Source organism: Anabrus simplex, chromosome 1, assembly GCF_040414725.1.
Source record: "Anabrus simplex isolate iqAnaSimp1 chromosome 1, ASM4041472v1, whole genome shotgun sequence".
In the NCBI taxonomy this organism is placed as follows: Eukaryota; Metazoa; Arthropoda; class Insecta; order Orthoptera; family Tettigoniidae; genus Anabrus; species Anabrus simplex.
The window spans coordinates 838,942,625-838,960,854 of NC_090265.1; the positions used below are offsets into that span (position 1 = coordinate 838,942,625).

Consider the following 18,230-nt stretch of genomic DNA (forward strand, 5'->3'; position numbering starts at 1 on the left):
TGAAATTGGAAACAAGCTATTTCGGAAGGACACATGTCGGTTAAAACAGAATTTTCACCTTTCAGAACATCACGAATGTTCTTCATTTTTTCAATGTCCAGATTAGCACTCAGAACACGTTTACACTTTTCACTAACACTGCTTCCTTTTTCTCCCGGTGCTTGCAGCAGTTGATCTTCGAAGATCGCCATAGATGATACCAGCAAATCATCTCTTTTCTCCAACTTAAAGATTGCTTCCGGTATCACACTATGTGCCGTTATAAATGCCAGATCAATGCTGAGCTCTTCATGGTCCAACAACTTTTTTACCTCGCGAACTGAAGCAACTTCGTCTACTGATAAGGCATGAGGTACCTCACGTATCTTGTCCAAATTGTTGCTGTAATATATGACTGCTGAGATCCAGGTTCCCCATCTCGTGAGAACTGGCTTTGGAGGTAAAGGGAGCTCTGGTGCCACGTCCTTGAAAACCCGGATTCGGGAGGGTGACTTTAGGAAGATTTTCTTGCTATTCGAAACTAACTTATCCACGTGAGGATAAAAACTTCTTATCTCTTCAGCAATTCTGTGCAGTCCATGGGCTAGACATGTGAGGTGGAGCATTTTAGGAAAGAGAACTTTCAACGCTGTAGCTGCTTTTTTCATGTAAGGTGCCGCATCTGTGACAAAAAGTAGGACATCATCGTGCCGTATTCCATCCGGCCAGAGTAACATTAATGAATTTGTGCACAACTGTGCCACTGTGGAACCATTTGCTCTCTCCATCTCTTCTGTCGTCAAAAGAAATATTGATGATAGGTCAATTTGCTTTGCTTCCATAGTTCCAATGATGACGTTGGCCATGTAACGTCCCATTGCATCCGTACTTTCATCAATGGAGATCCAGATCTCCTTTTCTGAAACTCTGCTTCGAATCCTCTGCAGGGTCTCTTCAGAGGAGATATTCAAATACGTTTTTCTTAACGTGGATTCTGACGGAACTTCTTCTTTAGTGTACTTCTGCAGAAACGTCCTGACGGATACATTTTCCAGTTTCCAGAACGGAATTCCGGAGTCCAAGAAAGCTTTACATAGATCCAGGGAAAACTGAGGTTGCCTGCTGGATGTTGTAACTGCTGTTGATATTAAATTGATCTTAGGGCCAACAATATTCAACCTAGACTTATGTTTCGTTGTTGCGAAATGTTGACTTATAAAGTACTTTTTTCGTGATTAATAGATTTATCACAGATTTTGCAAAAGAGTATAGCTCCATCAGTAGAAAGTGTATCCGAACCGAATTCGCGATCATAAGCATGTAATTTACCACGCAACGATGAACATTTCGGCATGATAAATAAGTCAGCGCGAATACCCGAGTTGCCTTTAAGAAGTTCAACAGTAGACTAACAGCTTCTTTTATGTTTGACCTGTTAGACAGAAGTGATTTCCTCCCTTCCTCTGCATATCGGGAATATCAGGTAATTACGCATTGTCACAGCAAAAGGGGTGTGAGGCAGGAGAAGAGACGTACTTCCCTCACCCTCTCTCTTTCCTGGTATTCATTATGCTTGTGTATTCCTTTCACTAATGAAGGTTCTGCTATTTACAGAGGTTAAATGCATGGGTTGAGAAAATAAGCTTTCGAATGCCTGAAAACAAATAAACGATTTACAGGGAACAATATTCTAAATAGATATTGGTGTCGGCAATATGTAATTTAATTTGTGCAACCTTTTTTTGTCTTCGATGTACTGAAATTAATTATGTGCTTCTTAAAATGTGTAAATTGCAGAAAAAATTGCATAACGATCAAAAAAGACAAAAAAGGCTTTAAATCTTAAAATAGGCATAAAAGGCAAAATAAAAATTGTCTCTACACTTCCTAAATGCACGAAAACATATTTATCTCTATCTGATTCTTCAATATATCCAGTGAGATAAAAAAGGCATTTTGCCTAACTTCCGGGCTCTAATAATAATAATAATAATAATAATAATAATAATAATAATAATAATAATAATAATAATAAAGGAATTCCTAATGGAGTTCAAATAGGACGAACTCGTAATGGTATAATTACTGATTGCCTTGGTTTTGCGGACGACCTCGCTCTCCTTATTTCCTCTCCTGAACTAGCAACTCAACAAATGAATTACCTGCATCAATGCGCAGTTATGATTTGTCTCAAAATCTGGTACACAAAATCCAACTTCATTTCTAACACCACACATGCTCCACCACATCTTCTGTCTACCCATCGTAGAATGTTGAAAGTGGAAAGTTTCAAATACCTTCCTGAATGGGTTGAATTTCGCCGTCTTAATACGTGTCAACAAGTTTGAAACAGCCTTCCAACTCACTAAAAACATATATAATAAATCTACCTATGGAAATACAAACATTAGACATTATCAAACTGTAATTAGACCTGAAGCATTATATGCAGCAGAATATTTAACGCTTCGAACACACAGCCTGCTTGAAAACTGGCAATTAAGGAAAGGAGTATTATCCGAAAAATTCTTGGTTCCAGTCTCAAACATTGTGTTTACAGACTTAGGAGCAACTTAGAAATATATAACCACACCGAAAAGAAGGATTATCTTTTACACTCACTTCTTCAGATTTCCAGGTGAAACAATTTGTAAACGTTTGTTATCCTACTTCAGAATTCTCAAAACGATTCCTCCTTGGATGGTGGAGATCGATAAGGATCTTTTAAAATATAGAATCATAGAAACAGACACTCAACTCCGAGCACCACTCAAACACAAACTTAGACAGGTTCATCAATAAGTCCGAACTCGACTGAAGCATGTCCATCCTGATGCATGGAAGAAAGCACACTCCGAAGGATGATAACCTGGTGGACCCGCAAGAAGACAAACAGTTGAGATCTCGCGGTCCTTAGTGTTCATAACCACGAAGAAGAAGAAGAAAATAATAATATTATCGTAGAAAATTGGCAGTGCTGGGAACGAGAAGTGCTGAAGGGAAGGAACCTTGGGAGGAAAAATCAGGGAGAGTAATAAGGATATTCTCAAAAGAGGAACAAAAGTGGAAATGTAGAGGAAATTACTCAAGGAAGTGATGGTATTTGAGTAATCGTGGCCGACAAAGCATGAAATAGCTTCAATAATTACATTCAATTTGGGATATATATGTTCTTTATTTATATTTATTACTATGATATATATGTATACCATCATTCCACCATAATTGCGTCTTAAATATTTTGATATCTTACAATAAGAGAAAATGTGATGTGTGATATAATAAACATTTGTTTTCGATCTGAAGATACAAAGACACGATAAAACCTGAGAAGTCGGAGACCTGACATCGCTGGGCAATTGATGGAATATTCTTCTGAAAACGTGTTAAATGGTCTTTCGTCTCAAAAATCAAACTTTGTACTCACGCACTATATATTTATATACAATGCCCTATGTTTATTTTTATTCTAAATATATATAACCATCATCGAAGTACTTAACAATTCACAAATATGTAGTTTTAGTTAAATTTTTATGTTATACATATGAATATATATTTTCATCGAATCTCCAAGCCCCATTAACTCAATATAAGTAGTTAAAATATATGCACGGTACGTTGCATAGCTATAAATGATGGGAGATATAAATGAAATAACATAAATATATAAATATTTCAGCAAACTAGAAAGTAAATTTCTCTAATTTCATCCTCCGAAGCAAAGGGATGCAACATGAAAAAAGGTATATACCGGTTATTATGTAGTTCCCGTACCAGATTGACCCCTGCAACGCAACTAGCCACAGTGACAGTTGAAAAATGGTTGAAGGTCAGAATAAATGGTTATCGAACAAAGAACGCTCAAGTCATTGGACAAGTGTGGGTAAAAATACCTTAAAAGATGCGTCCGCCTTTCTATGTGATTTTATCAATGGCATTAACGAACTCACATGCATACACATTCTTAAATGAATTTCACATTCACGAATAGAATTAGATAGGATCCCTGTTTTCTGTCCTCAGTAACTAAAGTTTTGCTCATACCGTCTCCTTTGACCTTCATTTAGTTCCTTTATCATTGTTTTATTATCACTGCAGCTAGATCCCGTTGCACGACCAATTATAGATGATTGCTATTACAAATCTGTATTCCCTTGGTGCGGATTAATGTATTAGAGATTTATTTTCTTATTTACCAACGTATATGAACTTAACACTGAAAAATAGTGCTTGTCTACAATGCCCCGGCCTTGTGCGAGTATAGTCACTTGAAGTGCAAAATTAAATCATTTACCATAATTAAAACTAGTGAACACTACGATGCACTGTTCAAGTACAGTACTTTTTAAAAATCTACTTATAAGCACTTAATCCTAAAATTATAATCCTTACTGTAAAATATTCACTTAAACTTAAGATATTTTAAACATATAAAATGTATTATACTGAACTGTCTGGGAACCACGCAGCAACGACTGATCCAAATTATGCAGGGAGGGCTGCTCGCAGATGTTTACAATGCTACACTGCGGAGACCTTATACCGCATAGGCTTTCTCTTACATGCCAGTACGAAACATCAGCTCAACTCTGTTCTCCTTTAAGCCAGGTTGGCAACTTTCCCAGTCTGATGGTGAACAACTGCCACTGGAACTTATAGGTCATCCCCGTACAGGCCATAAAGATCCTTGTAGGAGCGGAAAGTCGAAGCTTCCACTATTCCTATCTTCAGCTCTTACTGTGATACAGTATTTGGTTCTATGTCTTTGGAACTCATTTCTGTTGTCGGCTGAGTTAACCTGAGAACCATGAACCTCTCCGGAAGTGGTTTGTAAATTGTTCAACATGACAGATAATCGACTTTATGTTCTCCTGAGTGAACCGAGAACGCCTTTAGTTCTTTGGCTAGGCAAAACTATTGTCTGGAAACCGATTCTAAACAAAAACAGCTTAATGAAAATCGGAATCTTACATAAGACCTCGCTTATTAAAGTAGGAGTCTCGGTCTTCAAAGAAAACCCCAGCTCATCCAGATGTCTCGTAGTCAGCGTGACAAACTCTTCAGACATATTACTAGACTTTCTTGATCAGCAACGTAATACCCCTACATCACGGGGCTGGCTATATCGTTAGATGAGATTCAAAATTTATATCTAACAACAACATAAAGTTAGGTGTATAACTGGGACCGATGAAGTAAATGATTGTCCCCTATAAATCAACTATCGTCATCACTGTCGTAAATAAAGAAGTGATACAAGAAGAATTAAAAATTAATAAAATTGTGCTTGTATCAAAACTACCTCAAAAAAGGAAACTTATATAGGGATATACATATTAAAAGAACTACGTAACAAATAAGGAAATATTACGTTTGTTTGACACTTGAGAGCCCGTCGAGTTAATTTTAATGCCCGTTTCGAAAGTGTTTCATAAAAAGCCCTTACCTACTATTGTTAAACGTGATAGAAATATTGTATAGTCGTAATATTGAAAGGTGAGTTCTGACAGTTCTGAGAGGGAGATTCATTTACTGCCTGCCTGGGTGGGGAGAAGTGAGTAGAGGGTATGGTTGCCATGGAAACATGGGTGGACCCTCTGTGGTTCCCATGGAGATGAGCCTGCAGGCCGGCTCGTGTTGCTTGGAGTTGCCAAACCTCTCACTTCTGAGTTACGTACAACAGAACATAGCGGCCTGAACAAACGAACAAGTGAGCGGAAACCAAAGGGAAGGGGAAATGAATGCAGGAATATGGTAACATCGCGCAATGCTCCTCCCTCCAGCCCTATCTGTCAAAACGCTTCTTTTAATATTACGGGTATAGTATATTAATTTGCGGTTACAAGTCGAATGTCTCAAAAAACAAGGTGTTTTAAAATTATAGGTCCAAATTTGAGGGGCTAGTAGAGGGAAAAGAATTTAAGAGAATTGTCCTAATACACATGGATTCGGAAACCAACCGTTTATGGCGTAATCATCCTTGCAACTGCTAAAAATTTCTTCATGTTTTATATCCCAGGTACGAGGCTCCACACTGGATGTCAACCGCGTCTGGTATTTATACGGGCATTTGAAGCAGTTGTCATGGTACTTCACAACTATTATAACGAAAGATGTCCAATATCCATTTCATGTATGAACGTGTCAACGTGTAATGTGCCGTGAAATGGTTTAAAATATCATCACGTTGTATCGCGGTAAATGGTGGCTTCCCGATCTATCATTCTGCTATATCATTGTCACGTACTCGCCCCTGCTGGTTGTAACTATAATTTTGAAACACTCTATATCTTCTGCATAGTTTTAATATAAAGGCGTTGTATTAAGTTTCAGTTTATTTGCTCCCACAGTTTCATTTAGATCTTTGAGTTACACAGATTAATCTGCGTCAAAATATTATCAGAGGCAAATATTGTGCGTAGTCAAAGTGGAATGCAAAGCATGGGGTTTCCCTTTAATGTTTAAGTTCACAATTTTTACGTGGAATCCTAATCCCTGGGATATGACTTTCCGAAGTATGACACCGTATAACTAAACAATAAATATTTCACGATTCTCATTTTAGATATGCATTTAATGCATTTTATCCTCAAAAATATATTTGTAATATTATTATTAGATGTTTTTAATAAAGTTCTATATTATGAAGAGAATAGGAAGATATTAAGTAGTAAAATTCGATACGTTATATATTTCAGGTTTCCTTATAATTTTATTTTATAATTGGAATGTGTAAAGATTTCAGTAATATCCATTAAAATGATTTCCATGGATAATAAAGTAGCGCTGTATGAGTGAACTAACCTTTCTTAGTTGATACAGAAAATTTCATATTAAATAGCTACCAAATGGTCGATATTTTGAAGTTCAATATTTTGATTTATAAATACCAGTTGTATTCCGATTTTTGAAACTGTGTATATAAGTGGTTATACAGGATGGTCGGAAGAAACGAGAACCGAGTATATGAACATTAGAGCGTTCGTAATACTGATAAGGAATTTGAAAAATTTGCATCGATATCTCCGTCCGTTGTCATTTTATCAGCTGCTAAAGTTAGCCAATCAGATCGATCCGTGGGTGATTTCAAACGGGCTTTACGAGGCGGTGTTGTTAAATCTGCACGTGGCTTGGTCGGGCCTGACAACCATGCCGAGAAATGAGCATCAAACACTAACACACGATGGGTTTCAGCCAGTGCCACCGTAACGTGCTTGCTATGGGCCGAGCCTATCAGCTGGGAGGTTCTTGTTCAAGTCCCGCCCCTGGAGAAGTTTACTTCTGCCGTTCTCGAGGCGGTCATAAGTCATGTTCAGATTCAGTAACACCGCTTTGGAAAGCCCATCTAAAGTCGCCCGCGAAGCGATTTGATTGACTAACTGCAGCAGCTTGTGAGATGACAACGAGTGATATATCGATATAATTTTTTCGAATTATGTATCAGTATGACCAACGCTAATACGATCATATACCAGTTTCACGTTGTTTCCGACCAGCCTGTATATTGATTTTTTCCACGGACGGACATATATTTTTTCCAAGACATAGAACTTGTTTTCTTAATACTGATGATATCAAATTTGAAAGATGTGTAATGTCATTTGCGGCGTTGATCAACTAATTTACAGGTCTATTTACATTGCCTATGTATAAACATCAATCTTCTATAATTTTTAACCGTTTTAATTGCAGCACCTTATTTAGTAAATTAAATAATAACAATAATTCTGTTAATATAATTATATAATATTATATGCCCAGCTTCGTCAGGTTTCCCTGTAAATATACAAAACTTGGTAAAAAGTATATCCAAAAATGTGTCTTGTACTCCAGTGCTAGTGTCTTAGCAAGGCGATGGGGATGAACGCCGCTAGAAGCAGTCCTGGTAACAGGTTGGTGCCTGGCGCCGAGTTGCACCCGTCAGAATCACAGGTGGCACAGTGCCCGGAGCCGACGGCGTCGGGGCACAGACCCTCGGTGTGTGAGCACGAGCGATAGTACACGTAGTGGCCATTCACTGAAACAGAAGTCATAAAGTATGAGCTCACATTTATGTCATTGCAGATTGAAGCTTCTTTTCTGATAATTCTATGTCTAAACACTTGCAACTATATAAACGAAATACAATTGTGTCCGTACACTTCATCAATAATAATGATAATAATAATAATAATTATTATAATAATAATAATAATAATAATAATAATAATAATAATAATAATAATAATAATAATAATAATAATAATAATATACTGTACATATAAAATAAGAGTTTTGTCTCTACTTTGCTCAGAATTTACAACAGAATGGTATTTCTGTATCAGTTGTGTCCACAGTAAGAAGGAAATACACTTTTTAATTTTTCGTTATTTCTGCCTGTCTCTATGTATGTACCCGCATCACGAGAAGATAGCTGAAGAGAATTTAATGAAAATCGGTATCTAAAGTCAAGAAATGAGGCACTACAATCTAGGCTGTAAATAATTGTATTCGCGCTGAGAGAAATGGTAGTTTCGGGGAAGGCCTAAAATTTAATTCTCAAAGGTTTACGCTGTTAGTGGCCCTATCGATAAATACTACATAACTAAAGTTATGTTGCTGTTGTTGTTTTAGTCATCAGTCCACATACTTTTTTGATGAAGCGCTCCATGCCACCTAACCTGGGCTAACCTTTCCATTTCTATGTAACTACTTACATCTGTTCTAATCTGCTTGTCATATTCACACCTTGGTCTACCCCCACCGTTCTTACCGCCTACACTTCCTTCAGAAAACAACTGTACAAGACCTGTGCGTCTTAAGATGTGCCCTATCATTCTATCTCTCCTTCCTGTCAAATTTATCCAAATCGATCTCCTCTCACCAATTCGATTCAGTATCTCTTCATTCGTGATTCGGTCTATCCATCTCAACTTCAGCATTCTTCTGTAACACCGCATTTCAAAAGCTTCTGTTCTCTTCCTTTCTGAGATAGTTATCGTCCATGTTTCACTTTCATACAATGACACGCTCCAGACAAATGTCTTCAGAAACATCTTTCTAATTCCTATATCAATATTCGAAGTGAGACAATTCTTTTCTTAAGAAAGCTTTTCCTTGCTTGTGTCAGTCTGCATTTCATGTCCTCCTTACTTCTGCCGTCATTAGTTATTTTACCACCCGAATAACAACAATCATCTCCTTCCTTTAAGACAGGGTCTCTCAAACGCCCAAAATCTCACGCGTGCAAACAGCGGTGCAGAGTTCCTGTACACAGTGCATAGGTCCCGCTCGGCCCGGCTCGGACCAACGCTTCGTCTCTGGGCTACTCGGCTAAGCTCGGCTCAACTCGGCTCAACTCGACTCGGATTTGCAGCACTACGGAGCAAGTGGGGAAGATGGGGAAGAGGGAGACATGCGTGGGGAAAGAGAGAGACAGCGCTATTGCTTCAAATCGAGGAGTGGGGGTCTGCACTCTGGTCACACCAAGCGAAGTTGTCTTTTGCACCGTGCACAATGCACCTTGATAGGCCCTGCTTTAAGACATCATTTCCTAATCTAATATTACCTGCATCACCTGACTTCGTTCGACTGCACTCCATTACGTTTGTTTTAAACCTATTTACTTTCATCTTGTACTGCTTAACCAAAACAAAGACTCCATCCATACCATTCCGCAATTTTTACAGATCTTTTACAGTCTCAGATAAAATGTTATATAGAATTAAATTTCCGATCATTTATGTCTTAAACATTTTTACCGAACCGGTTTTGATGACAGAGATGTTCATGAATTTCGATTTTTTGTTACTAAGTCCATATTAGCGCCGATTCGCGAGAAAATGGGTAAACAGAATTTTATGAAAATCGGTATGTAAAGTCGGAGAATAAGGAATTACACTCTACGCTATAAATAATTTTATAAGACGCCTTAATATCACAGAGTCGGAAGAAAACTCAAAGTGAAGGCCTACAACATCGGCAGTTCAGAAAAGTGAACAGCAATAACATTACATCGACCATAGTTGTGATGTGACTTCTCTCTTTTGCTGCCACTCATCTCCAATAGATGGGATTACTGCTGCGTCCTGAGTAAAACAGCCTGATTGAATATTGGTAGAAAGTAGCTGGGGAGTTAGATAACTTTGCACATTCTATATAATTGCCCCGTTAGCGACGTGTAATACAGTTAATAATAATAAGAAGAAGAAGAGGAAGAAGAAGAATAGGTACGAATAAGAAAAGGAGGATCTCTTTCTGCGGTTACTTAATTCAAATCAGACCAGAAAGGTTGTCCACTCAAATATTTGCGTACTTTCTGAGTGAGAAAACTAAATGGGTCTTGTTTACCGAGGTGAAAAAGGATTTATACGAACTGAAAATCTTACGTGATGGCATCCTGCAATGTGACCCTTTAAAGGGGAAATTTGGAGGTCTACAGAGTTTTCGAACGAAACCTAAAATGAAGACAGGCAAGACGTGGACGAGGAATGGAAGGAAACTCACCGAAGAAAGATAAGTGAATACTGGGCGAATGTTAAAGCTCAGGACAGAAAACGGTTGAAATAGCGAGGTTCATAACTGGTCGAAACGAAGAATAATAATATTATTATTTCTTACATTCCACTAACTACTTTTACAGTTTCAGAGACGCCGAGGTGCCGGAATTTAGTCTCTCAGAATTTCTTTTCGTGCCAGTAAATCTACCGACACGAGGCTGACGTATTTGAACACCATCACGTACACTCCAATATGTTGCCATAAACTTCGTTTTATCTCGGATTTAGCGTACGAGTGTCGAAGTTTGGATCGATTTTGGAAGAGCGAAGTATTAATAATGGAGTATGGACTCCGGAGAGGCATGGTGTAGACGGCCTATAGGCGACCTGCGTGTCTGTGAGGATGGGAGCCTACCTAAGATGAGAAGTACTATTTTAACAAATTGCTTTACGTTGCACCGATACACATACGTCTTATGGGGACGATGGGGGTAGGGGAGGGCTAGGAGTGCGAAGGAAATGGTCATGGTCTTAGTTAAGGAACAACCTCAGCATTTACCTACTGTGAACATGGGAAATCACTTAGAACCATCTTCAGGGCTGCTAGCAGTGGAGTTCGAACCCACTATCTCCTGAATGCAGGCTCACATCTGCGCCCCCCTCACTGCACCTACACGTCCCTCAAAAACTAACTGAAAACGTCCTGGGTGTGTTAAGATGAGTCCTATCATTGTATCTCTTCTTCTCGTCAAATTTCGTCACATAGTTCTCCTCTTACCAATTCGGTTCACTATCTCGCCATTGTGATTCGATCCACTCATCTCACCTTCAGCATTCTTCTGTAACACCACATTTCAAATTCTTATTAAATGCTTTTTTACTCTTTAAATGGAAGGAATTTTAGTTCATTTCGTGTTTTCAAAATGATCCTTCCTAAAATCAGGGTGGGAGGATTATTTGGCGGCGGGGATTATTCGCGTAAATACGGTACTAAATTCATTGAAGAAAAGTTCGTAAAATTACTACAAGGTGGCTAAATATATAATATTTAAATACACCAAAGATGAGAACTTCACTCCAGGGCAACAATCTCGTCGAGAAGAATGTGAAGTGTGTAGGTGAAAAGTAGCTACATTATATGTGGTATATTCTCGTCAAATAAATGTAGACTTCTTCACATACTTATATTATTGATACATATGGAAAATAATAAATGGTTCAAAGGTATTGATAATAAAATAGAGTAGAATATGAGAATTAAAGAATGTAGTTGGATGAGGTTCAGGTAAGGTTGAATATTTCATAGGCAGCGGATATGAAAATGATTATGGATTGGATATTATTGGTCTGAATCAGTATTGGAAAAATTTATCAAGAAGGGTGTTAATTTTTTCAGATCTGATTTAGATTAATGATTGGGTTTTTGCTTTCGGTCAATGTCAATAAATAAGGTTTCGTAAATATTAATTTGCCTTTGTACCGTAGTAAAGAGTTCCCATATCTTGAACTATTGTAGAAAGGGAATGTCTATAATCGGCCATGCGTTTGCTCATAGCTGAATATTTATTATATTTAGAGGCGTTGGAATGTTCTATGTATCATATTGGAAAGTTTATACCTGTCTGGCCTAAACATATATTTAGCCATCTTGTGGTGATTTTGCTGACTTTTTATCAATTAGCTCCAATATTTTGTTTTGAATTATCTCAAGTACGAATACTGCAGTCATGACGTTTCTTTGAAATATATTTATATTAACATCCTTTCATACGTCTAATAAAAGACACTCCAATTTAGTCAAGAAATTGTCAGATTCTCTGTAAGTTGAAAATAAAAAAAAAACCTTAGGCTACGAACTCCGCCAGCACTTGCTTAAATACACTCGAAGGGAACTCCCTATTTTGGTAACGGAAGGACAACGCCTAACCAACGATGCCACCCAGGTCGACTGCGTGAAGAAGTGTGAAACATGAATGGTGTTTACGGACAGTACACCCACAGTAGGGCCTACATGTCTTTAATAGAGTTATGCCACCGTTCGACTAGCTCTTTGACTGACTAATTTCGAGCCTTGTTCTCACTGCTCGATATCCTCGCTGCGAGCAATTAAACGTCAGAACATTAGCGTGGAGAGCACCAGGAAATTAAACTTCCGTGAGGTGAATGATATTTTCCTAGCTCCGTCCAGTGTGGTAGGACGTGGCAATTTCCGTAAAAAATATAGCGTAGGTGGCTCACAATAACTGAAATAAAGTGTTACCTATTAAGAGCGGCAACAATAAAATCAGAATAGGATCTGTCGGGCAGTAATAGCGCAACCTTTTTATAGCCCTGCAAAATAGCCAGTAAAAACATATGTATACATTTTCATTAAGGACTCGTGAATTTTAGCGTACACTTTGGAACCCGTTCTGAATCACTTACCAGCCTCCACAATCTTCTATTTTTATCTTGGATTGTAACTTAATCTAGTTCTACTCGTTCTTGTTTGGGTCGACAGTCCACAGGCTTACTTGATGCAGCTATCCATGTCACACTATCCTGTGCTAAACTTTCCGTTTCTACGTAATTAATTACTACATCCTACATCTGCTCTAATCTGTTTGCCTACCGTTCTTATCACCTACATGTTCCTAAAAAACCAACTGAATAAGTTATGGGTGTCTTAAAATGTGCCCTATTATTCTCTCTTCTTCTCGTCAAATTTCACCAAATCGTTCCTCTTTTACCCATTTGATTCATTATCTCACCACTGGTGATTCGATCTACCCATCTAACCTTCAGCATTCTTCTGTAACACTACATTTCAAAAAATTATCTTTCATTGTGAGCTCTTCATCGTCCATGTTGCCCGACTCGTTGGCTGAATGGTCAGCGTACTGGCCTTCGGTTCAGAGGGTCCCGGGTTCGATTCCCGGCCGGGTCGGAGATTTTAACCCTAATTGGTTAATTCCAATGGCTCGGGGGCTGAGTGTGTGTGTCGTATTCAACAATAGAAATCATCCTAGGTAGGACCCTCATCTTCACAGACATGCAGGTCGCTTAATAGGTCGTCTACTAGAAAGAGACCTGCACCAGGCTTCTCCCGAGGCCATACGCCATTTAATTTAATCGTCCATGTTTCACTTCCATACAATGCCACGGTCAAGACTAAAATCTTAAAAAACATCCTTCTAATTTATATATCAATGTTCGAAGTGAGCAAATTTATTTTCTTAAGAAAGGCCTTTTTTGCTTGTACTAGCCTGCATTTTATGTCCTCCTTACTTATGCCTAGGGGCTGCCTAGCCGAGGCGCGTGCTTCGTTCGCCCGGAAGGACGTGGGTTCGAATACCCGACAGGAAGTCGTAAAATTTAAGAAACGAGATTTCCATTTCCGAGGTGCATATGGCCCTGAAGTTCACTCAGCCTACACCAAAAATTAGTACTAGGTTAATTCCTGGGGGAAATGTTGGCCGGGCGTACAGCCAACCACTCTACCCCATCACGTGCCGAGGTTAACAATGGTGGAAGCCTTTACCTTCCACTCCTCTGAGGGCCTTCATGGCCTGTACGGAGGTGACTTTGCTTTGCCTTACTTATACCATCCTTAGTTATTCTACTTCCCAAATAATAATATTCAATATAATATTTCCTGTATCATCCGATATGTTTCGACTGCACTCCATTACTGTGATTTATTTACTGTGATTTATCTTGTACTTCTTCTCCAGAACTGCGTCCATACCATTCAGGAATTGATTTTGTCCGGCGAACACCATATGTGTTGCAGCAGATCGTTCACATGGCGACGTCATACGAAATTTAAAGGTGAGTTGGGTATAAGGATAACGTTCGGGTAGAGGAGGCGACTAATACCGCTGAATTGCTATGATAATGAATATGATTACAAAAGGATACAGAAGGTGAAAGCTAGAAAAGCAGCTGGAAGATTCCTGGGGATATGCTAAGTACAATGGGTTGGAATGCAGTGCCATATCTGAAATACTTATTTGATTGCTGTTTTTAAGAAGAAATATACCAAATTATTGGAGAGTTGAAATAGTAGCCCCAGTGTACAAGGTGACGAACATAAACAGATAAAGGGCCAGACAGCTTGACATGTGTTGTTTGTGAGCTCTGGGAAAGCATTCTGTCTGATTATATTCAACACGTTTGCGAAATTACTAACACCGAGCATTTGGCTATCGGCAGCCCTGAAGATGGTTTTCCGAGGTTTCCCATTTTTACACCAGGTGAATACTAGGTCTGTACGTTAATTAAGGCCATGGCCGCTTCCTTCCCATTCCTAGCCCTTTCCTATCCCATCGTAGCCGTAAGACCTATCTGAGTCAGTGCGGCGTAAATCACATTGTAAACAAACAAAAAACAAATTATTAACTCGTTTCATAGAAGACAGTAGTCTACGAAAGGTTATTCCAGTTAGGTGCAACTTATAGGATTCCAGTAAGATATGGCAGATATTTCAGATTCACGAGGTCAAATGAACAGTGTCGCTATTGACCTATCCAAGAATTTTGATACGGTAGATCATGGGAGACTACTCCGGTTCTATGGCTAAATAGTTAGCGTCTTGGCCTTTGGTCACAGGGGTCCCGGATTCGATTCCCGGCAGAGTCGGGAATTTTAATCATCATTGGTTTATTTCTCTGGCACGGGGGCTGGGTGTATATGTCGTCTTCATCATCATTTCATCCTCATTACGACGCGCAGCTCGCCCACGGGAGTCAAATCAAAAGACTTGCACCTGGAGAGCCGAACTTGTCCTCGGACACTCCCGGAACTAAAAGCCATACGCCATTTCATCTCATTTTTTATGGGAGACACTGGCGAAAATGAGGCATGTTTATTGGACTGAACAAAAGAGTGGTTGAATAGGAGGTTAAATGTTTAGAAATCGAACTCAGAGAACTAAAGTAGGTGAAGCGTTATCGACTCCTGTTCTGTTTAAGAGTGGGGGGTGGGGAGGGGTCTCACAGGGCAGTATTATTAAACCTTCATGTTATTATGATGTTATACAGCATGGAGTAATAAATAAGTTCAGGATTGTGAGCAACTACAAAAAGACCTCGGACAATATTGTGAGACGGACAGCGGACAATGGTATGTTGACAAACGGGATAAAATGTCACGTTGTAAATTTAGCAAGAGGAAACGTCTTCTCAGTTTTAACTGTTGTGTTGACTGGATGAATGTAACTCACGGGTATCACTGCCAGTATCTAGGTGTTAATATAAGGAATGACCTTCATTGGCGTAATCGTATTAACGAGGTTGTTAAGAAAGGATCCCCCCACGCGATTATGAAGGTACCTAAAGGTTGTACTGAGGATATAAAGGAGAGGACGTTGAAGTCTTTGGAGGACCCTATTGTATGGGAACCATATCACGCTTACTTGATACGAGAACTGGAAAATATCCAAAAGGAAAGCAACAGGTGATTTCCGACAATAGAGTAGTGTTAAGACAATGTTACAAACTTTGGGTTGGAAACAAATGGGAGTGAGGAGACAAGCTTCTCGACGAAGCGGTATGTTCCGAGCTGTCAGTGGAGGGGTGGCATAAAATGGCATTAGTAGAGGTTTTAAATGTGGGAAAAATAAAGCTGGAATTCAAGAGGACAAATTGGAGCAAATATTCATTTACGGGACGAGAAGTAAGTTATTAGAATAATTTATCATTCGATATATTTCCAAGTTTTCTGGAACCGTTTTATAACAGGTGTAGGTAAACAATTGACAGGGAATCTACCACCTGGGCGACATTCCTAATTACAGATCATTAATTGATGATTTATGGAGTGTCGAATGGATATCCTTCCGAACTTCAAAAGTATTCCCACCAGTGGCGTATACTGAGGGCTACCAAGGCTATCGGTGAAACCCAAACCTCAACTGAGAATTATGGAAGTCTAAAGCACATTATAATGTAAGCATCTGACACATTGTTCCATTTTCAAAACTTGAAAGCAGTGAGAAAAATGTCGCACGTATTTCTGAGAGCTAAGAATCGGGGACTGATATCGCAGCCCAGACTCTCGTCCCTCTCCCCTCTACTTACCCATACCGGCTTGCTGCTGTATATCGGATAGGAGTGGGAGCGGGGCAGGGGCAGGAGTGCTAGGCTTCGGTCCGTTAGATCGCCGCTACTATCAACCATGCGTTACTCATCGTATATACTTCCTCATCTCACATTTCTGACTTAATCGTATAGATAACAGAGTGCTGGTATTTCACTCCCTTTTCCTTCTACCTCCTTGTAAGAAGACACTGTAGGGCTGCTGTTAAAGGAGCAATATACAGTAATTTTATTTTTATAGGTACCTACAACTACTAAAATGAAATGCAATATTTTTTCATGTACTCTTTTGTTGGTAGGAATCGAACCCGTGATCATGGGTCAGACACCACCAATGAACTCCCGAGGAAGCTAATAAACCAGTGACACAGTCACGAGCGAGACATCGGGAAGTGCGGACGTGTGAATGAGCTGAGGTGCGCAATATGGGAATAACACTACAGCAATACAGGCTGAGAATTGGAAGATGGCATGGTGCAAGGCAGTGTTGGAAGGAAGGTGGAGTTGAGAGAGGAAGAAAAATTAGTGGTTATAAAGGACTGTTGGAGATTATGTTGTGTGCGACGGTTATTGCGACGCTGCTGGTGGTAGGAGGTATAGAAAAGAATCCGGGTCCAAACCAGGGACCGTTCGGCTGGGAGGAGCTTGAAGAGATCAAGAGAGTGGTGAAGGAAGCAAGCAAAGGAGAAGAAATTAAGGAAATGATGCAGGAACACCAGGCAACCCAAACGAAGGAGATGAAGGACTTAAAAAGTTTTATAAAAGAAGAAATTGGAGGTGTAAATGACAAGTTAGCGGAGATAGAAGATGAGGTAGGGAGCTTGAAAAAGAAGGTGGTGGTACTGGAAGAGGAATTAACAGCAATGAAGAGAGAAGTGAGGTTAGCGAGGAACGAATCAGCAAGAAAAAATGTGTTTGTGTATGGTGTACCTCAGGAAGGAACAGAATCAAAAGTGGAATTAGTATTGAAAGTGGTGGACATAGTTTCGAACAAAATGAAAATAAACTTTTCTGAAGTTGATATAGATGATATATATAGAGTGGGAAGGAACGAGGGACATAGGCTGGTGAAGTTAAGATTAATATCAACCCTGATGGCTGATATACTTCTGAGGAATGCTGGAAATTTGAAAGGATCGAACATTTATTTGAAGGCTGAGATAGAGAAAGAAGACAGGATGCGGTTGGATGTCTATAAGCGGCATATGTGGCGTGCTAGAGCGCAGGGATTGCGAGTCAAGATAGTGGGGAGGTGTCTGGTAACTTCAGGCAGAAATTGGTCGCGATCGTGGACACAGGAGGAACTGCTGAGGATGGAAAAATGTGAGGAGGAAATGAGTTGCAGAAATCGAGAGCAGGGCGACATCAGTACGGAGAAGGAAGAGAGAAGAGGGGACTGCGGTGTCAGCGGGCAGGTAGTGAAGACAGCAGAGTACTTGGTGAGTCAGAACAGCCCAGGAAGGAGTGAATCAACAAGTAGGACACTAGACCGAAGTGAAGTGGATACAGGTAGTGAAGAGGTGACGGGAAGGGAAAGGAGTCAGGGTAGTGACTCAACCTCCCCGAATAGGAGTAATGCAGAAATAAACCTGGAGAGAAAGCAGGCGTTAAATAAGGCGAGATCCTTAAGTTTAAAAGATCTATGGGGTGGGAAAAAAGGCTCTGGCACGGAAAAGGGGAAGGATGGGGGTGA

At 39.5% G+C, this 18,230-nt stretch overlaps 1 protein-coding gene across 1 annotated transcript in view; it reads right to left on the reverse strand.

Moving 5' to 3' along the window:
• Positions 1-3,134: 3,134 nt before the first annotated feature.
• LOC136857610 (UPAR/Ly6 domain-containing protein crok) overlaps positions 3,135-18,230 on the reverse strand; it is a 376,662-nt gene continuing 361,566 nt past the window's right edge. Inside the window, exon 3 of the mRNA XM_067136392.2 lies at positions 3,135-7,999. Coding sequence (XP_066992493.2) covers positions 7,818-7,999 — 182 coding nt within the window. The 3' untranslated portion in view covers positions 3,135-7,817. The remainder of the gene's footprint in view (positions 8,000-18,230) is intronic.